This window comes from Mustelus asterias, chromosome 29, assembly GCF_964213995.1.
Source record: "Mustelus asterias chromosome 29, sMusAst1.hap1.1, whole genome shotgun sequence".
NCBI lineage: Eukaryota > Metazoa > Chordata > Chondrichthyes > Carcharhiniformes > Triakidae > Mustelus > Mustelus asterias.
Genome location: NC_135829.1, coordinates 18,009,499 through 18,032,721, shown reverse-complemented (window position 1 = coordinate 18,032,721; position 23,223 = coordinate 18,009,499). Strand labels below are relative to the sequence as shown.

General features: G+C 42.8%; 1 protein-coding gene across 1 annotated transcript in view; it reads right to left on the bottom strand.

Moving 5' to 3' along the window:
• Positions 1-23,223, bottom strand: part of fbn1 (fibrillin 1) — a 413,386-nt gene that overhangs the window by 295,170 nt on the left and 94,993 nt on the right. Inside the window, exon 6 of the mRNA XM_078200149.1 lies at positions 15,245-15,442. Coding sequence (XP_078056275.1) covers positions 15,245-15,442 — 198 coding nt within the window. The remainder of the gene's footprint in view (positions 1-15,244; positions 15,443-23,223) is intronic.

Genomic DNA, 23,223 nt, shown 5'->3' with positions numbered 1-23,223 from the left:
GATATAACTAGTAGAGTTGACCAAGGAGAACCAGTGGATGTGTTTTTAGACTTTCAGAAGGCTTTTGACAAGGTCTCACATAACAGATTACTATGCAAAGTTAAAGCACATAGGATTGCAGGTAATGTCTTCAGATGGATAGAAAGCTGGTTAGCAGACAGGAAGCAAAGTTGGCATAAATGGGTCTTTTTCTGACTGGCAATCAGTGACTAGTGGGGTTCCGCAGGGATCTGTGTTAGACCCCAACTGTCCACATTATATATTAATGGTTTGGAAGAGGGAACTGAATGTATTATCTCCAAATTTGCAGATGATACAAAGTTGGGTGGGAGGATGAGCTGCGAGGAGGATTCAGAGATGCTTCAGCATGATTTGGACAGACTGAGTATGTGGGCATCTGCAAGGCAGATGCAGTATGATGTAAATAAATGTGAAGTTATCCACTTTGGTAGCAATAATAGGAAGACAGATTATTACTTGAATGGCTGTAAATTGAGAGGTGGATACTCAACGAGACCTTGGAGTCCTCGTGCATCAGTTGCTGAAAGTAAGCGAGCAGGTACAGCAAGCAGTAAAGAAGGCAAATGGTATGTTGGCCTTGATAGCGAGAGGATTTGCGTATAGGAATAGGGATGTTTTGCTGCAACTGTATAGGGTGTTGCTGAGGCTACATCTGGAGTATTGTGTGCAGTTTTGGTGTCCTTATCTGAGGAAGGATGTCTTTGCTATAGAGGAAGTACAGCGAAGGTTTACCAGGCTGATTCCTGGGATGACACATCTGTCATACGAGGAGAGACTGTCAGTTAGGATTATATTCACTGGAGTATGGAAGAGTGAGAGGGATCTCATAGAAACTTATAAAATTCTAACAAGATTAGACAAGGTAGATTCAGAAAGAATATTCCCAATGATGGGTGAGTCCAGAATTAGGGGTCATAGTTTGAGGATAAGGGGTAAACATTTTAGAACTGAGGTGAGGAGAAATTTCTTCACTTAGAGGCAGGTGAATGTGTGGAATTCACTCCCACAGAACGTAGTTGAGGCCAAAATGTCTGATTTCAAGAAGAAATTGGATATAGCTCTTGGGGCTAAAGGGATCAAGGGATATGGGGGGGAAGGGCAGATCAAGATATTTAATTTGATGATTAGCCATGACCAAAATGAATGGCGAAGCAGGCTCAAAGGGCTGAATGGCCTACACCTGCTTCTAGTTTTTATGTTTTGAGGTAACAGCATATGGCCATATGCATTCAATTATATTTAGTGACTCTCTGTTCTCCTCTGCTTCCTTCAAAAAAGCAGATAGCAAGGTATTCCCCATGAAAATCACGTTGCAATTCTCCCAATGGCGGGTTGCTCTTCCTGCTGGCAGGTGGCCCAAATGCCATTTGCATTCATTTGCATCTTATGAATGCTTATTGAAATTGCTGCCTGCCAGCACCCCATCAGGCCTTCCAATCTTGCGTCAAGCCAGGAGGAAATTACATCAGAATTAAACCTGATTGCTAATGAGTGGTCCCAGTTAGCCAGAGACTTTAGGGTGAGTGCAACAACTTTCTGCCATAGAGCTGCGCTGCTCCTGACACACTGTACGTTGCTCTGCCAGGGCCTCTATCTCCATGTCGAGCTGGTTTCATGGACAGTGCCGTGCTGCTGTCAGTACTGCGCCTGAAGTTGGATAGTAGAGGAGTCTCCTTCCCTCGTGGTGCCACACCCAGTGTCTATCTGGACAGGATTGTGCTGCGGGATTCATACAGCCATCACAGCAAATGTCTGAAGTTCGACCATGGGTGGAGTGTGAGGTAAGGCTGGGGGGAGGGTGGGCAGGGTGTGGTTTAATGAAGACAAGGGTGGGCAATGTGGAAGGAGGGGTGGGGGGTGGGGGGGGGGGGGGGGTGGGGGGGGGGGAGGGGCGGTTGAAGGCACGATGGCCTGCACAGGGACAAGGTGGTGGATGAGGATGACGAACAATGGAAGACAGAGCGATGCCCGAGGGAAGGGTAGCTGGACCCCAAGAAGGCTGCATGAAAAGCTCACAAAGAGATACCAGATTGTTTACTGGAAGAGGATGCACAAAAACGCCAGGTGTGTGGGGGAGGCACAGTGACACAGTGGTTGGCCCTGCTGCCTCAGCGCCAGGGACCCAGGTTCAATTTCCGGCTTGGTAGATTGTGCGGAGTTTGCACATTCTCCCCCTGTCTGTGTGGGTTTCCTCCGGGTGCTCTGGTTTTCTCCCACAGTCCAAAAGATGTGCTGATTAGGTGCATTGGCCATGCTAAATTCTCCCTCAGTGTACTCAAACAGGCTCCGGTGTGTGGTGACTAGGGGATCTTGACAGTAAACTTCATTGCAGTGTTAATGTAAGCCTACTTCTGACACTAATAAATAAACTTAAAGTAGAAGTCTAAGTGGGGCATGGGTACATCGCAGGTAATGGGCTTGGGACGTGAAGGTGGTTGAATCAAGGAACAAGGATTCTTATTGAGGTTGCTCGTCTTTTCCCTCTGGGTTCCACATCCTGCATGGTCCGGTGAGGACAGGTAGGCTGGACAGATTGATATGTGCATGCTGGACTGGAATTTAAATATAGTGTTGAGACCTTCAAACCAGCCAGCTGAAGATGGGTGAACAAATCAGTTGCTGGCCTGTCAGGTGATTCAGAGGGGAACGCGCTTGTGCATAATTAATGAGGTTCCAAATGCTGAATCTGGTACCGGATCCCACTATTTTGGTCGGTAGGACAGGCGCCGCAGGAGCTGCCCACCACTGCATTTAGTCTCAAATGGGAGAATTCCACCCTTCAAATCTGCTTTATTATACTGAACATGTTATATTAAAACAAACTGTTTGACTATAAACAAAGCTCTATAAGCAACTATTTTTCAAACTCAAACACATTATACCAGTAAATATACCAGACTAGGAAAGCGCCCCTTCAATCTCCTCTGATTTCCTACCAGACACACAGACAACGCAGGAATTTATACAGCTGGAAGAATTAGAATGAAAGCCAAATATAGCACAGAATCTTTCCAAAGGCTGTAGTGAGGTAAGCTGGGATAAGACTAATCAGCAACATAGTTTATACTGAGTGGGCCTCAGTTCAGACAGAGGTTGAGGACTTTTGTTGCAGATAATATAGATTTAATGTTGAGCGTTCGACATTGAGTGATAAGGATTCCCCCACACCCACGCTGCCTCCCCGCAGATTTGGTATGTCAATGTTCACCCAAAGCCTAACTTCACTTGGTATCATTATTTCAGATTTCAAAGCTCTCATACTATGTCATATTTTGATTTAAATTTTTCATAGCCATGGCATGAATTAAGCTTTTAATAAACAAATTTACTACAAGAAAATGTTTTTGCTCAATTTTTGTCAAAAATCAATTCAATTTAAAAGGTGTATTCCCATTAATGAGGCAAAAGAAATTAAACATTTTCTTCAATACAAAATTTAGAGAAATAGAGATATTGGGGGGCAATTTAGAGTCCGCACTCGCCGTCTGCAGGAATGGAGGCGCATGCTCAAAATCCAGAGAGCGCGATTCATGCCGGTGAGTTTCCGAGTTCTGATCTTACTGGCCCCTCGTTGGTGGAGTGGTGTGAAACACAGTATTCAGCAGTGGCCTGGCAATGCCTCTGGCACTGGTAAGCACAATGCCAACATGGCTGTGCCAACCTGTGCCAAGGGGCAAGCCCCAGTGGAGGCTCATGGGGGGGAGAAATGAGAGATTCATTTAGATGTGGTGGGCGGAGTGGACAGAGGAGTAGGGAATGCAGGGCTAAAGCCTTTTGGGACAGATGAGAGTGAGAGGAAAGGTTAATGATCGGGTGGAGAAGAGAAGGGGCTGATGATCTTGGGGGGTGGGGATGATCTGGGGAGTTGTGGGGTAGAGAAATCCCCCCCCCCCCCCCCCCCCCACATGACTGCGTGAAACACACACCCATGGTTTTTTGGCCAAGTGTGATAAAATCTGGAGAGAAAACTGACCAATTTGTCTGGACTGAAACTCGCTGGTTTTCTCACTGGAAACACACTGCCATTTTTTGATAATATTGCATCAATTGATTTGAGCCTTAACCGCCTGGGGTTTGCATCACCTGGGTGGAGCAGAGAGAAGAAAATCTGCTATATAGGGCCAACACCTCAACACAACTCATCTGATTTCCTGAAATAAAAACAAAAAATGCTTGATAAACTCAGCAGGTCTGGCGGCATCTGTGGAGCGAGAAACAGAGTTAATGATTCTCCCATCCCGCTGCACCAGGGGATTCTCGTGTTGGGCGATTTGCAGGGTTCGCACACGTGTTCTCGCCCTGATAGCATCTTCCAGTGCCGGATTTCCGACTGCATCAGCTCCATGCCGGAAATTGGCAGGGAGGCGCCAAGACCATTTAAATATAATTTAAATTTCATTAGCGGGCCTGGGACCGAAGTCTCCGGGCCCACGAACATCACCCCCTCCACAGATTGGTTCACTCCAGTGGGGATTACAGCTCCGCCCTATGGGAGAACTAACGGCCTGACCCCACTGGAGTGAAGGGGGACAATCGAGCCCCCAGAGGGTTGGGGTGGGGGGGGGGGGGGTGTGTCCCCTGGGCATTGGCACCTTGGCAGTACCAGCCTGGGCCCCTGGCTTAAGGGGCAAAGTGCCAATGTCCAGGGAGCACTTTGGCATTGCCCGTCGAGCATGGGGTAATGCCAATGGGGCAGTGCCTAATTGGGGGCCGGGCCTGATTGGGGGTGGGGGGCAATCGGTAAGGGGTCCTGTTGCCACTCTGCAGACAGGATTGGTGGGGGAAGGAGGGAGCCCAGATTTGGGTGGGCTCGTGGTGGTGGTGGTGGGGGGGCCTCTGGAGATAGAAAGGAGAAATAGAAAGAAAGAAACCCTACAGTACAGAAAGAGGCCATTCGGCCCATCGAGTCTGCACCGACCACAATCCCACCCAGGCCCTACCCCTATATCCCTACATATTTACCCACTAATCCCTCTAACCTACGCATCTCAGGACACTAAGGGCAATTTTTAGTGTGGCCAATCAACCTAACCCGCACATCTTTGGACTGTGGGAGGAAACCGGAGCACCCGGAGGAAACCCACGCAGACACGAGGAGAATGTGCAAACTCCACACAGACAATGACCCAAGCCGGGAATCGAACCCAGGTCCCTGGAGCTGTGAAGCAGCAGTGCTAACCACTGTGCTACCATGCTGCCCAATTACCGATTGCCCCCCACCCCCAATCAGGCCCGGCCCCCAATTAGGCACTGCCCCATTGGCATTACCCCATGCTCGACGGGCAATGCCAAAGTGCTCCCTGGACATTGGCATTTTGCCCCTTAAGCCAGGGGTCAGATCAGGGGAAGGTCCCGATCGCTAGACCCCCCGACCAATCCCGGGCCAGCCCTGAACCCATCATGTGCATGTCTACCCTCACCCTTTCCCCTCCCTTCCAGAACCACGACAGGGTCTCTCTTGTCCTCACTTTTCACTACCCCCCACCCCGGTTTCTCTCTCCACTGATGCCGCCAGACCTGCTGAGTTTATCCAGCATTTTCCATTTTTATCCAGATTTCCAGCACCCATAGTATTTTGCTTTCATCTGATTTCCTTCTGTTTAAATAACTGGAACGAAAATCCACCGGGTTCTGTAAGGTTTGTAATTAATCAGCATTAAATTATTCTTTTTGTCCTCTGCCCAAGTAATGCTTAACATTCAAGTCATGAAAACAAAATATCCTCAGTGTTTTACTGGAAATTCTGAGGAATCTAAATTACAATCTATTTTTATTTTAAATTTATATTCAAATCAGTATTTCATGCCTTCATGGATTATGACACAAATAGGATTTTCTCAATCAGTCTTAGAGTGCAGTACTTGTGAGACATTGAATATTATTCTGGGTTTTCAATAATTTGAACTAAAAAGATGGTTTTGTTAACTGTTTATATAAATCAGAATTATATCTTTAATTGCTTTCAGAGTAATATTTCAATGTTCATGCTGCAGTTTCCTGTCAAGGGCAAAATGTTTGCATATATGTGGTAAAGACTGAAATTAAGAATTGTTGGATCGCTTCCTGAGGCAGGAAGTGAGGGCAAAGAGAACTGTAGGCCCAGGAGAAAGTTGCACTCTGACTTTTCCATTTTCTGAGTAATTAACTGTGAGTGGAAGTGGAAGGTTCAGTCTCAGATAGGATGGTAATTAGGTAGTAGGTTGGTAATTACTTTTTGTAGCAATCATGCTCATTTTGTTCCAGAGTTATGAGATCCTTCGACACATTGTTAGATAGTCTAGTTGATAAAACAAATGGGATGTAAAATATTCTACATTCCACTCTTAACGGTACAAGGATTTCAAATATGAAAAGGGTGCAAAAATTAACTTTTTTAAAAAAAAAATGAGAAAAAATAAGAAAATTTGCCTGCAATTCAAATATTTAAAGCAGAGTTTACTTTGGTAAAATTTGGTAAACTTGAAAGTTTACCAAATTTGGCAAGTATTGTGCTACCACTGGCAATTCATGTAATAAAACATATAGGGCGGGATTTTACGGCCTTGCTCATCACGAAACTGAAAAATCCCATCTGAGGTCAACTGACCTTTTCATGGTCTGCCCCTTGCCACTCCGATTCCCATGGTGGGCAGGACGGTAAGATTCCAGCCATCATCTACTTCATTCTAAGGTATAGTTTTGTAGCGCATCAAATCTACAACTGTTTCCTTCATACGCTTAGGTCAACTTGGAAGTTAAGGTTGGTAGATAATTCACTAAATTAATCACTAATAACTGATCCAATGAAAATGAATTTGGGCACTCCCTGGCAAGTAGGAGATGGCACATTATACAAATATTATCCAGTACATTCACACTTCAAGTCCACAGGACACAAACATCAATTGGATTTCTTGCAATGACACATTTTAGAAGTTAAGGAAGAGGTAGCAGAGGTATTATCATACAAACAAATCATTAGAAAAAGGGACAGGAGTCAAGTTCACATACGACCTTAAACTGTGAACAGTTCTGGTTTCCATAATATAAAAAGGATATTATAAAAAGGATTTGGAGAGAATGGAGAAGATGCAAAAAGAATTTACATGGCTGATAACAAAACTGAAAATTGAACAGGCTGCTGCTCTTTTCTTGAGTAAAGAGAAGGCTGGGAATGTGACTTAACAGAAGCCTTTATGTTTCTGAATTGGTTTGATAGGGTAGACATAGAGAAGATATTTTTAAATGTGGAGAACAACAAAATTAAGGGCCATATAAAGTCATCACTAATAATTCCAATAGGGAAAGAAACTTAATTAGAGCGGTTAGAATGAGAATCTCATGAACTCACCACATAGTTGACGTAAATATCAAATGTAATTTGTAATAAATGCAACGGAGAAATAAGCAGATTGGTTTGCCAATAGAAGTAGATGAAATAGGGAAAGAGGAGGTTTATATGGAGCATTAGCACTGGCTTGGACCAATTAGATTGAATTAACTGTTTCTGTATTGTGTATTCTATGCACATTTACTGCAAATTAAACTCCATGTATATGTGTATATGTATATATATATACACACGCATGTGTGCACAGATAAATACACACATGCATAAACACAATTAGAATTTTCTTGTTCTGAACTCCAACGAATACAATCCTAACCAACTCAATCACTCCACATGCGCCAGTCCCAGGAATTAGTCTGGTAAACCTTCTCTGCACTCCCTCTAGAGCAAGAACACCCTTCCTCAGATAAGGAGAACAAAACTGCATATAATATTCCAGGTGCTGCCTCACCAAGGCCCTATATAATTGCAGCAAGACACCCCTGCTCCTGTACTCAGATCCTTTCACTATGAAGGCCAACATACAATTTGCATTTTTTACTGCCTGCTGCATGTTACCTTCAGTGATTGGTGTCTGAGGATACACAGGTCTCATTGCATATTCCCCTCTTCTAATTAATGGCCATTCAGATAGTAACCTGAAATGGATAACCTCACATTTATCCAAATTATACTGCAACTGCCATTCATTTGCCCACTCATTCAATTTGTCCAAATGACACTGAAGGATCTCTACATTCTCCTCACAGCTCAAATTTCCACCCAGCTTTGTGCCATCTGCAAATTTGGAGATATCACATTTGGTTCCCTCATCTAAATCGTTACTGAATAGCTATGGTCCCAGCACTGATCCCTGGAATACCTCACTAGTCATTGCCTGCCATTTGGAAAAGGACCCGTTTATTCCTACTCTGTTTCCCGTCTGCCAACCAGATTTCTATCCATCTCAATACACTATCCCGAATCGCATGCACTTTAATTTTAGGCTAATCTCTTTCATGGGACTTTGTCAAAAGCCTTCTGAAAGTCCAAATAAACCACATCCACTGGCTCCCCCTCATCAATTCTACTAGTTACATCCTCAAAGAATTTCTGGGAACTCTATGGCTGGCCGAGACCAATGGCAACGTCATTCGCTGTCACTAACTTGTGAGAGAGGCAGCAACATGGAGGATTGCATCTGGAAGAAAACTATCTATGTACATCTTCTGTAAATTAAACTCCATGTATATACACACACACACGCACGCATGTGCGCACAGACAAACACACATGTAGATTTGTCAAGCATGATTTCCCTTTTATAAATCTATGCTGGCTCTGTCCGATCCTGCCACTGTTTTCCAAGTGTTTTGTTATAAAATCTTTGATAATGGATTCTAGAATTTTCCCAAGACCAACGTTAGGCTTACTGGTCTATAATACCTCCCTTTATAAATAGTGGGGTTACATTAGCTACCCTCCTATTTGTAGGAACTGTTCCAGAGTCTATAGGATCTTGGAAGATGGCCACCAATGCATCCACTATTTCTTGGGCCACTTCCTTAAGTACTCTGATGCACTGAAGGCTGATAAAGCCCCAGGGCCTGGTTTCAGTTTCCCCAACATCATTTTTCTACTAATACTGATCTTTTTTCAATTCTTCCTCTCACTAAACCCTGCATACCCCTTCATTTCTGGTATCTTACTTGTGTCATAGAATAGATGTGGAGATGCCGGCGTTAATAGAATAGAATCATAGAAACCCTACAGTGCAGAAGGAGGCCATTCAGCCCATCAAGTCTGCACCGGCAACAATCCCACCTAGGCCCTATCCCCGTAACCCCACATATTGTTTTACCCCGCTTAATCCCTCTAACCTACACATCCCAGGACACCAAGGGGCAATTTAGCATGGCCAATCAACCCAACCCACACATCTTTGGACTGTGGGAGGAAACCGGAGAACCCAAAGGAAACACATGCAGACATGGGGAGAACGTGCAAACTCCACACAGCCAGTGACCCAAGCCGGAAATCAAACTCAGGTCCCTGGAGCTGTGAGACAGTAGTGCTAGCCACTGTGCCACCCATCAAATTACTGTGGATGCTGTCTTCATCCTTTGAGAAGACAGAACCAAAGTATGTATTCAGTTGGTAAGCCATTTCTTCATTCCTCATTATAACTTCCCTGTTTCTGACTGTAAGGGACCTTACTTGTCTTCACCAATTTTCTTCTCCTCACATACCTATACAAACTTTTACAGTCAGTTTTATGTTCCCCACAAGCTCACTCGTACTCTATTTTCCACTTCTTAATCAGTCCCTGGGTCCTCCTTTGCTGAATTCTAAGCCTCTCTCCATCCTCAGATCTCTTGTTTCTCTTGGCCAATTTGTATGCCCTCCCTTGGATCTAATACTATCCCTAATTTCCCTTCTAAGCCATGGTTTGATCACCTTTCCAGTTTTACTTTTGGCCAGATAGAAATAAACAATTACTGCAGTTCACCCATGCGCTCCTTGTATGTTTGCGATTGCTTATCCATCATCATCCGTTTAAGCAATGTTTCCCAATCTATCATATCCAATTCGTGCCTCATATCATCGTAGTTTCCTTTATTAAGATTCAGGACCCTAATCTCAGAATCAACTACATCACTCTCCGTCTTGATGAAAAATTCTATCATGTTATGGTTGCTAATATCTAGATTGCCAATTATTCCTTGTACATTACACAATACCCAGCCTAGAATGGTCTTCCCTCTAGTTGATTCTTCAACGTATTGGTCAAGAAAACTATCCCGTATACACTCCAGGAATTCCTCCTCTACGGTATTGTGACTAATTTGATTTGCCCAATCTGTATACAGATTAAAATCACCTATAATTACACATGCATTATAGTTCCATGTTCCTGTTCTAGTTCATGTTATGTCATTCCCAACATCACCATTACAGTTTGCCTCTACTTATAAAGCCCAGAAGGCCATATGTCTTTGTAGCTGCTTTCGCAGCTTGCCATCTTTAACAATTGTGCACAAATAGACATCTCAATTCCTACATTTTCTTTCTAATTGTATCCATTGGTTCTTCCTACTAAATGCCACTTCACACTTCTCTGCATTAAATTTCACCTGCTACACCTCCACCTATTCCATGACCTAGTTTATGTCCTCTTGAAGTCCATCACTATCCCGCTCACAGTTCACTATATTTTCAAGTCTTGCGTTATCTGCAAATTTTGAAATTGTACCCTGTACACCAAAGTTCAAGCCATTAATATAAATCAAGAAAAACATTGGTTCTCGAATTGGTTGCTGGGAAACCCCCATGTATACCTTCCTACAGTCTGAAAAAACAACTGTTCAGTCACTATTTTCTGTTTTCTGTCATTTAGCCAATTTTGTAAGAATGCTGCCATTGTTCCTTTCATTCCATAGGCTTCAACTTTGTTGGCAAGCCAATTATGTAGCACTTTTGGAAGTCCATGTGTACCACATCAACCGCATTATCCTCATCAATTCTCTGTTATTTCATCCAAAATCCCAATCAAGTTAGTTAAACATAATCTCCTTTTAACAAACCAAAACCTGTCCAAGACTGGTATTTTTGTCCCAGATTATTATTTCTAAAAGCTTCCTCACCACCAAGGTTAAATCCTTATCCAGTATTTTGAACAAGGGTGTGACATTTGCAATTCTTCAGTCTTCTGGCATCATCTGCCTATCTAAGGTTTAGAACATTATCGGCAGTATGCAATTTTCACTCTTATTTATCAGATGCACTCCATCCAGTCCTTGCAATCAGTTTTTGTTGTACCACCTTCTTAGCAGTTTTTAACCTATCCAGTACCACTACTTTGGCAACATCTTTTTTGGTAAAAACAGATGCAAAGTAATAATTTAATACTTTCATGCCTTCTACGTCCATCCATTGGTCTCCTAATTTTGGTCCTTAATCAGCCACTCCCCTCCTCTCATTACCTTTTATTACTTATATGCCTATAGACAGCTTTTGGATTCCCTTTTATATTAGCTGTCTCTGCTCTTAACCTCTTCTTGCGCTTATTTCCTTTTCCAGCTCCCCTCTGAATTTTCTATATTCAGCCAGTTTCGCACTTATATCATCAACCTAATATATGTCATACACGCTCTTTTTTTGGATTCATCTTACGCTCCCATCTATTTCATCATCCAGCAATCTCTGGCTTTGGTTGCTCTAACTTTCAACCCATGGATTGTACCTTGACTTTACCCAAATATTTTGCTTTTGAAAGACAGACCATTGTTCCCCAATTACAGTTTCTCCTGCCAATCTGATTACAACTTGGAACGGTTCTGTACTTGATCTACTGAAATTTCCCTACTCCAATTAAATATTTTCACTCTAGATTGTTCCTTCTCCCTTTCCATGGCTAACACTGTTTGCTAAATGCTGTATTCCCCTGCTGACACTTGACCCACCTCATTCTCCAAAACTAGATGAAGCAATGCCATGGAACTTGATTGGCACTTTACAGGACCAACAAGAACATTTTCCTGAACATGTTTCTGAAATTCGTCTCCCTCTTTGCCCTTTACACTAGAAGCATCGAATCCCTATAGTGCATAAGGAGGCCATTCGGCCCATTGAGTCTGCACTGACTGTCCAACAGTGAATCTTACCCAGGCCCTATCCCCATAACCCCCGTCAATCCCCCTAACCTACACATCTTGGGACACTAATGGACAATTTAGCATGGCCAATAAACCTAACCTGCACATCTTTGGACTATGGGAGGAAACCAAAGCACTGGAGGAAACCCACACAGACACGGGGAGAATATGCAAACTCCATACAGACAAGACTGGAATTGAACCCAGGTCCTTGGTGCTGTGAGGCAGCTGTGCTAATCACTGTGCCACCAAGCCACCTGTTAAGATTATTACTCTCAAAATATATACGTGCAAAATTGAAGTCCCTCATTATCACTACTCAGTAATATTTGCACCTCATTGTAATTTCACTACACATTTGCTCCTCTATATCTTTACAACTGGTTGGAGAGCTATAAATGCCCAAGTAGTGTAATGGTGCCTCAATTGTTTCATGATGCTAACCAAACACTTTCACAACTCTTTCTCCATTAAATCGATATTATATTGGTGCCGCTTTATGTTCTCCTCTCGAGCTGGGAAAATTACTGATTTGGCTTCCAATTTCCACCCCTCTATCATCTTCACGTGATTTATCTCTGACACTTCGCTTCCCCATTTTGACCTCTCTATCTCCATTTTTAAGCGATGGACTGACCACTAATATTCATTACAAAACCACCGACTCCCATGGCTACCTTGACTACAGCTCCTCACACCTCACTTCCTGTAAGGACTCCATCCCATTCTCCCAGTTTCTCGGCTTCCACTGCATCTGTTCTTATGATGAAAACAGTGCTTCAGATAGTCTACCTTTTTCCTCATTCGAGGTATCCCCCGCATTGTGTCCTCAAATGTGTCCAACCCATCTCCCACACCTCTGTCTTCACCCATACACCTCCCTCCCACAACCCTCTTGTCTTCACTTTTCACTCCACCAGCCTCCGCACTCAAAGGATCATCCTCTGCCATTTCCACCAACACCAGTACGATGCCACCATGAAACACATCTTCCACTCATCCCTGTCAGCATTCCACAGAAACCATTCCCTCCATGACAACCTGGTCCACTCCTCCATCGCCCCAACTTTTCATCCACTTCCCATGCAACCACAGAAGGTGCAGCACCTCCTCCCTCCTCACCGTCCAAGGGCCCAAACACTCCTTTCAGGTGAAGCAGCATTTCACTTGCACCTCTTTCAATTTGGTCTCCTGTATTTGCTGCTCCCAATGCAGTCTCCTCTACATTGTGGAGACTGAGCATGGACTAGGTGACTGCATAATGGAAACCTCTGCCATGTCTGCAAGCATGACACCAACCTTCCAGTCTCTTGCCATTTCAACTCAGCATCTTGCTCACATACCCACATATCTGTCCTTGGTCTGCTGCAATGCTCCAGTGATGCCCAACACAAACTGGAACAACAATACCTCATATTCCGGTTAGGCACGTTACAGCCTTCTGGACTCAACAATGAGTTTAACAACTTCAGAATGTGAACTTTCCCCTCCATCTTGACTCCCCCTTTTTTTTGATTTCCTTGGTTTGCCCCAATAAACCCCCACCTCCCCCCTTGTTTTTTAAAAAATTTTGCTCCCACTGAGCACTGACCTTTGTTCTCCCATTAACACATTCTGCTATCTTACCCTTGTGCCACTATTAGTCCCTAATGACACCATTAACACCCAATTTGCCTTATGTCCTTAACATATTTGTTCATTTCTCCTTAGCTCTGACCTACACCTGGCCTTTTATTCTATTCCATCTCCTTCTACGACAATATCATTCATTACATTTCTATCCCTCTTCAGTTCTAAAGAAAAGTCATATGGACTCAGACCATTAACTCTGTTTCTCTCACCACAGATGCTGCCAGACCTGCTGAGTTTATTCAGCATTTTCTGTTTTATTACAAGTAGATTCTGTCCTCAAAGACATACTCGCTCTCCAGGACTTTATTGTTCTCCTTAATCAATAATATCACACTTCTACCTTTTTTCCCTTCCCTGGCTTCCCTGAACAATGTGTCCAGGAATAATTATATCCAGTCTTGTGCATTTTGAGCTAGGTTCCCAGTATCACTACAACATAATACCTAAGACTATTTGCACCTGCATCTCATTAGCCTTATTTACCATATTTTGTGTGTTTACATACATGCACTTTAAATCTCGTTTAAACTTTTTTGGTCTGAGCCCATCTAATATTGTTTTCTCTAGTTTGATTGGTCTCTCCTGATCATTTATTCACTTTGATTATCCTACACCCTGGTCCCCAACCTCCCAGCCAAATTAGTTTTAAACCCTATCCAACAGCACTAGCATTCAGCCCCACAAGGCTATTGGTCCAGGTTCTGCCTCTTCAGGTGCCACCTCCCCCAGAATCAGTCCCAATGGCCCAGAAATTTAAAGTCTTCCCATCCGCACTATCTCCCCACCCAGCATTCACTTGCTCTATCCTCCTATTTCTAAACACTGGCACAATCTATTCCTATGTACGTAATGCATATTCGAACTTGCTAGTTTTCCTGACCAAGATACTGTGTGGAAAGTATGCTGTTTGAGCACCATTTTAAAGTATCATTCTCCAGGCAATGGTTATACTATACTTAAATGCTCCCCTGGGGGAAGTTTCATTTTTGGTCTTCTTGTTGTCACTATGGTTAATCAGTTAGTGCTATTAGCCCTGATAATATTATTCTTAATGTTATGATTTTCTATTATAAAAATGCAAAAGATTTAGAAACATAGAAACCAGAAGCAGGGGTAGGCCATTTGGCCCTTTGAGCCTGTTCCACCATTCATTATGACCATGGCTGTTCATCAAATTCAATATCCTGAACCTCCCTTCCCTCCATATCCTTTGATCCCTTTAAATCCATTTGTTGCATCCAAAATGATTATTTGATTTATTACATGAATAACAATTTAAAACTATTTATTTTGGCCAAGTGTCTGCAAATAAAATAAAATCACCTGCAACAAAAGAGGTTTTGATCAATTTGTTAACGAACAAGCACCAGAATGATTATAAGTAATATTGGCAACGGCTAACTTATTAAGATATTAGCTACACTCAGGTATCCCAATGAACTAATTATTACTGGTTACTCCAGCTCATAACAGTGACCTCCTTTGCAAGTTTAATGAACCATGCAGTAAGGATCAATGATCTCCCAAAGATTGCTTTGGGAACATAAACTGAAAACAAAGTAATTTATTTAAACTTAATGCTTGGTTACATTTCAAAAATTTGGCACATGATCGATGCACCTCTTACCTTGACATGCTCCTGTTCGGATATTGGGAATAAAGCCACGACGACATGGTTGTGGCTGGGCAGGACACATCTCACAGGGATGTCCCCAGGCTCGTCCAACTGTTGCACAGCAAAGGACTTTGGTGCAGACAATGCCAGTCAGTTGCCCTTGGCACATCTGGTTTTCCACTGATGTAAAACATGGCCCAGTTCTGTAATCTAAAATAAAAAAAAAGAATATACTACCATGGCAAAAAGGCATTTTTAAGAAGCAAGTTCCCAAAATGTTATTGCTTGATATCAGCAGTACTTACATGAACGTTAAATTATAGGAAATTGTTTTTGTTTTCGTCAACACAGCTTTTTGTGATTGCTAAATGAAACAGTCATCAAGGAACCATTAAAAATATATCTATCTGGCTATATAATCCTTATAATGACATCTGTACAACAGATTATTGCTACTGATATACTGTCTACACTTCCCGCTGCCCCGGCAAAGCAACCAGCATAGCTAAGGACCCCACGCACCCCGGACATTCTCTCGTCCACCTTCTTCTGTTGGGAAAAAGATACAAAAGTCTGAGGTCACGTACCAACTGACTCAAGAACAGCTTCTTCCCTGATGCCGTCAGACTTTTGAATGAACCTACCTCGCATTAAGTTGATCTTTCTCTACACCCTAGCTATGACTGTAACAAATTACATTCTGCATTCTCTTGTTTCTTTCTCGATGAACGGTATGTTTTGACTGTGTAGCGCACAAGAAACAATGCTTCTCACTGTATGCTAATACATGTGACAATAATAAATCAAATTAAATCAAATCACTTTTATAGATCTAGGCAAAAAAAAATTAAATAATCTCAGAGAGGTATTGCATGGACTAATACTCATTGAAACATAGCTTAAAGATAATATCCCAGACTCTATCACCATCCCGAGCTAATCCTTGTCCCTATCTATAACACTGACTGATCAGAAGTGCAGGAAGAGTAGTACGTAGAAAAGAGGGAGTGGCCCTCCATTTGATCTGGACCCCACGAAGTCTCATGGCATCAGATCAAGCACAAGCAAGGAAGCCTCCCACTAATTAACACTTACAGTCCTACATTAACTTCAACGAGTCAGTACTCCTTGTTGAACACCAGTTGGAAGAAGCGCTGAGCGTAGCAAAAATACAATGTACTCTGGTGTCAACCCAGTGAAGTTACAATACAGAACTACTTGCATGCCAAAAAGCAAAAGCAGCATGTGATACACAGATCTATGCAATCTGACACATCCAGTTGTGACTAGATAGCCAATTAAACGACCTATCAGGAGGAGTAAACTCCACAAATAACCCCATCCTCAATGATGGGGTGCCCAGTATATCAGCAATAGATAAGGCAAAAGCATTTGTATCCATCTTTAGTGGACGTGCCAAATAGATGATCCATCTCAGCCTCATCCTGGGTTCCCCAGTATCTCACATGCCAATCATCAGCCAGTTCATTTCACTCCACTCCAAATAATATCAAGAAATGACTGATGACAGTGAACAGTGAAAAGGCTGTGCTGTCTGAAAACATCCTGGTAAAAGTACTGATGACTTGTGCTCCAGTACTCGTAATGTCCTTAGCCAAACTTATACATTGCAGCTACAACACTGGCATCTACAGACAATGTGGAATATTCCCTAGGTTATGTCCAGTAAACAACAGGAACAAATTCAAGATGGAAGATGTAATTGACAGAGCTATCGAACAGCACTCACCCAGCAACAACCTGCCCACTGACACTCAGTTTGGGTTCCGCCAGGACCACTTGGTACCTGATCTCATTGCAACCTTGGTCCCAACATGAACAAAACAGCTGAATTCAAGAGGGGAGATGAGAGTGACTGCCCTTCATAGTATATGGCCAAGTCTAGTAGCGAGGAGCCTAGCAAAATTTAAGTTAATGGAAATTGAGAAAATGGTTCCTTTCTAGCACAAAGGAAGATGGGTCTGTTTGTTGGAAGCCAATCATCTGAGCTCGAGGAAATGGCTGCAGGAATTCCTCAGGGTCATGTTCCATAGGCCCAATCATTTTTGGCTGCTTCATCAATAACCTCTTTTTATCATTAGGTTGAAAGTGAAGATTCACTGATGATTTCACAATGTTCAGCGCCATTCACAACTCTTCAAATACTGAAGTAATCTATGCCAATATGCAGCAAGACCTAGACAACATTCGGGCTTGGGTTGATAAATGGCAAGTAAAAAAAGATCTATTTTGTTCAGCCTTGTAGTTACAGCGCATCAACCAGGTGTGGGAAAGCCTCAAAGAAGAGCTATATAAGACCCTCATCAGACCCCACTTGGAGTACTGTGCTCAGTTCTGGTCGCCTCATTAAATGAAGGATGTGGAAAAGATTGAAAGGGTGCAGAGGAGATTTACAAGGATGTTGCCTGGATTGAGTGGCATGCCTTATGAGGAGAGGCTGAGGGAGCTCGGTCTTTTCTCCTTGGAGAGACGTAGGATGAGAGGAGACCTAATAGAGGTATATAAGATGTTGAGAGGCATAGATCGGGTGGACTCTGAGAAAATTTTTCCCAGGGTGGAAATGGCTGCTACGAGAGGACACAGGTTTAAGGTATTGGGGGATAGGTACAGGGGAAATGTTGGGGGGAAGTTTTTCACACACAGGGTGGTGGGCGAGTGGAATCGGCTGCCGTCAGTGGTGGTGGAGGCAAACTCAATAGGGTCTTTTAAGAGACTCCTGGATGAGTACATGGGACTTAATAGGATGGAGGGTTATAGGTAGGCCTAAAAGGTAGGGATATGTTCGGCACAGCTTGTGGGGCCGAAGGGCCTGTTTTGTGCTGTAGTTTTTCTATGTTTCTAACATCTATGTCACACAGGTGTCAGACATTGACCATCTCCAACAACAGAGAATTCAAACATCTCTCTTTGACAGTCAAAATGGCATTGACATTGCTATATTCCCTACTAACAACATCCTGAGGGTTGCCACTGATCAGAAACTGAACTGAACCAGCCATTACAACCTCTGCAGCTATAAGTGGTCAGAAGCTAGGAATTTGGTGGTGAGTACCTTGCTTCCTGACTCCCAAAGCCTGCCTACCATCAACAACGTACAAGTCAGGATTGTGTTGGAATATTCTCCAAATGACTGCATGAGTGCAGCTCAAACAACACTCAAGAAGCACAACATCATCCAAGACAAAGCAGCCAGATGGATTGGCATCTCATCTGCCACCTTAAACAGTCACTCCCTCCACTATTGATGTACAGTGGTAGTAGTTTGTACCATTTACAAGATTGCACTGCAATAATTCACCAAGGCTCTTTCACCAGCGCCTTCCAAACTCATAACCTCTATCACCTAGAAGCAAACAGGTTGCAGACATGAGGAAACACCACAGTTCCCCTCAAAGCAGCATACCATTCTGACTCGGAACATTTAAGTCTGGGATAGGCATGTTTTTGGTTGCTTAGGATATGGAGAACAGGCAGGGAAAGTAGAGTTGTAGCCCAAAATCAGCCATGATCATATTGAATGACAAAACTGGCTCAACGGGCCACATGGTCAACTGTTGCTCCTATTTCTTGGGCTCAATATCATTATCATCAAGCCATGGATCCAACCCTGGTTCAATGAGAAGTGTTAGAGCAGCAGCAGGCATGTCTAAAAATAGAACCACAAAAAGGTTGTGGTGCAGAACACTTCTCATCCAGGTATCTTTTAAATAAGTTGAGCGTTTCAGCCTCAACCACCAACATACGCAGTGAACTCCAGAAGCCCACCATCCTTTGGGTGAAAATGTTTTTTCTCATGTCTCCTCTAATCCTTCTAACAATTACCTTAAATCTAAAAGTCCTTGGCAATCCGACATTTGGACTTGTCTGTTAAGAGCAAGCAACATTTGTGCCATAGAAGTGCTAGGCAATGACCATCACCAACAAGAGAGAATATAACCATCTGCTCTTGGCATTCAACAACATCACTATTGCTGAACTCCCACCATCAAGATCGCAATTGGTTACAATTGGTCAGGAAGTTAACTGGACCAGCTATACAAATACTGTGCATTACAAGAAAATGCCAGGGATGGGGAATTCTGCAGCAGGAAACTCACTTCCTGATTCCTAAAAGACAGTCTACATGTACAAGGAATAAATCAGGAGTCTGATGGAATACACTTCACATATGGATGAATGCAGCTCCAAAAATACTCAGGAAGCGTGACACCATCCAGAACAAAGCAGCTCCCTTGATGGGAACTCCATCCACCAGCTTAAACATTCAATCCTTCCACCACCATCACACAGAGATAGCAGAGGTGTGTACCTTTTTTAATAGTTTACAGGATGTGAGCATCGCTGGCTATCATAGAAATCGTAGAATCATAGAAACCCTACAGTGCAGAAAGAGGCCATCTGGCCCATCGAGTCTGCACCGACCACAATCCCACCCAGGCCCTACCCCCTTATCCCTACACATTTACCTGCTAATCCCTCTAAGCAACGCATCTCAGGACACTAAGGGGCGATTTTAGCATGGCCAATCAAGCTAACCCGCACATCTTTAGATTTTAGGCTAGGCCAGCATATATTGCCCATCACTAATTGTCCTCAATAAGATGGTGGTGCACTGCCCTCTTGAACTGCTGCAATCCATATGGTGTAGGTACACCCACAGTGCAGTTAGGGATGGTGTTCCAGAACTTTGATCCAGCGACAATGAAGGAATGGCAGTATATTTCCAAGTCAGTATAGTGAGTGACTTGGAGGGGAACCAGGTGATGGTGCTCCCATGTGACCGCTGCCCTTGTCCTTTTAGATGAGTGATCATGTATTTGGAAGATGCTGCCTATAGAGCCTTGAGGAGTTCCTGCAGTGCATCTTGTATGTTTTGCACTGCTGTCACTTGTGCGTCGGTGGTGGAGGGAATGAATGTTTGTGGAAGGGATATGAATCAAGCAGGGATGCTTTGTCCTCTACTGTGTCAAGCTTCTTGAGTGTTGTTGGAGATGCACTCATCCAGGACAGCAATCCTGACTTGTGCCTTGTAGATGATTGACAGGCTTTAGGGAGTTAGTCGTTACAGGATACTTTGCCTCTGATCTGCTTGTTGCCATGGCATTTATTTGATTTGTCCAGTTCAGTTTCTGGTAAATGGTACTTCCCCCCCCACGATGTTGATAGGGAATTCAGCGGTGATGATACCATTGAACATCAAGGGGTGACGGTTAGATTCTCCCTTGCTGGAGATGGTCATTGCCTGACATCTGTGGCACAAATGTTACTCTTACCACTTGTCGGCCCAACCATAGACATTGCCCTGGTCATACTGCATTTGGACATGGACTGCTTCAGATGCAGTGCAAACTGCATTACAATAACTCACCAAAGTTACAAACTCAGAACTTTACCATCTAGAAAAATGAGGCAACAAATGAATATGAAAATCGTCACCTTCAAGTTTTCCTCCAAGTCACATACTATGTCACTGCTTCTTCATTGTCACTGGGTGAAAATTATGGAATCCTTCCTTGGCAGTACTGGTGGTGTACCTACACCATATGGACTGCAGCAGTTCAAAATGCCACAAGCCATCATCTTCTGAAGGGCCTTGGAGGATGAGCAATAAATTCTGGTTTGCCAGCGATGTCCACATCCCACAAATGAATAAAATTCTCTAGGCATTTTTAATCCCACAAAAAAGAACATACACAGCCATTTTAATGCGCGCTTTGGGTATAAGCTTGCTTCAAGGCAAAGATTTCCTCAGATAGCCACATAATGGATTGATTACCCAGAGGCGGATACAGAAATGATTTAAATGCAGGATGATCAGTTGTTTTGCATAGCTTTTTGTACATTGCTCAAGCAATGGTCCATTAATTTAGAATACCTGATCATTGAGGACAACATCTAGCAGCTCATAACTGATAAAAGGAAATGAAAACGAGCACACAGGAAACGAAAAAACAATGTTCAAAAAATTAGAGGTGCGAATACAAGGATATAGTTGATGTCTAAAGCACAAAAATGCAGAACAGTTCTCAAGAAGAAAATGCTGAATAATATATAAAAATTATATCATATGGTTCAGTTGTTTGCTGAAGAATAAGTGTTGGCCAGGACACTTGGAGCACTCCCTGATTTTCAAGTAGTTTTGCTGGATTTTTTTACATTGATCTGAGAGGGCAGGTGAGGCCATGCTTTGAAGCAGAAATATGTCATTCCAACAATGCAGCACTCCCTTAGCACTGCATTTAAGTGATGGGCTTAGCTTAAATAAATACTCAAGTCTCTGAATTGAGAACCCATGATCTGCTGCCTCAGATGTGACAGTGCTCCTATGGGCTAAAGCTGACATCTAGAAAATAAAACAAGTTTGAAATTTAAATTCTAATTTGTTGAAACATTATTTATTTCAGAGAAGGCAAGTCACACTTAATCAGTCTCCCAGAGGTCAGTTTTAAGTGTACATAAAGATAGCATGCAAAACATACCAATAGGTGCATTTTTTGTACTTCAAAATTGTTCTAATGGGGAATCAGGTTTAAATAATGGAAAAGCTGCTGATAGTGCAATCAGAATTGGTGGATGAGAATAGATTTTGATTTGATTCAATTTATTGTTGTCACATGTATTAGTATACAGTGTTATGAAGCGGAGGTGGGATCCCTCCTCTGAGAACTAAAACCTAACCCCTCAAAGAGGAGTATCTTGCCTCATAATCTGTAAAAGTGAATGTTATGTGATATGACCTGCTCTTCAACAACTTTTAGTGGTTAAGTCAAAATAACTCCCTGATATTCTCTTTAATATCAACAAGTAACAATTTATTTATCTAATTAGCAGTGAACAAATTAACTAAACTATTAACAAACCAAATAAAACACAATTCTAACGGAATGCTGTTCGGATAAATACAATTCCCACTTATTAACAAAAAAATAGAATTTTAGTCCCTCTCTAAATTACAACCAGATTTAGTTTCTTCCAGAATATTCTGAGCCTTCTCTGTTGATTCTTCTTTGCTATTGAGATGAGGCTTTGAACTAAAAGCTATGAGCTATGGCAGGTGGCAGTTGTTCTCTTCCTCTGTCGCACTGCCCCCTTCCTTTTATACCTGTGATGACAGATCAATATCCCCCACAATAGGATTGATCCTAGGTTGCCAAAACCAATGGATTTAAATTTAATAGGTCCTTGGTATCTAAAGTGTCTAACTCAAATCGATAGGCTGAATTCAAATACCAGAAAGCCTCTTGCCTTGGTAACCCTGCTGCTTGGCCTTCTGTTACAAATGTTTCATTTTGGGCACTCTATCTGTACTTGCTTTTTTTAAAACTTTCTAAACATAGAAAAAACACCATGTTTTTAAAGGGACCGTACAATGCTCTCTCCCTGGCATTTTACAACTTTACAAACACCAATTTACAATTACTCTACTCAACCTCACAACAACAGCGAAAAGTATTATTTCTTGCGCGCTATACAAAGCGTACCATATATACAGAAGGAAAGGAGAGGGTGCAGAATGTAACATTATAGTGTTACAGTCATAGCTTGGGTGTTGAGAGAGATCAACTTAATACGAGGTAGGTACATTCAAAAGTCTGATGGCAGCAGGGAAGAAGCTGTTCTGGAGTTGGTTGGTATGGGACCTCAGACGTTTGTATCTTTTTCCCGATGGAAGAAGGTGGAAGAGAGAATGTCCGGGGTGCGTGGGGTCTTTAATTATGCTGGCTGCTTTTCCGAGGCAGCGCAAAGCGTAGACAGAGTCAATGGATGGGAGGCTGGTTTGCATGATGGACTAGGCTTGATTCACGACCTTTTGTAGTTTTTTGTGGTCTTGGACAGAGCAAGAGCCATACCAAGCTGTGATACAACCAGAAAGAATGCTTTCCATAGTGCATTTGTAAAAGTCGGTGAGAGTCGTAGCAGACATGCCAAATTTCCTTAGCTTCCTGAAAGTAGAGGCATTGGTGGGCTTT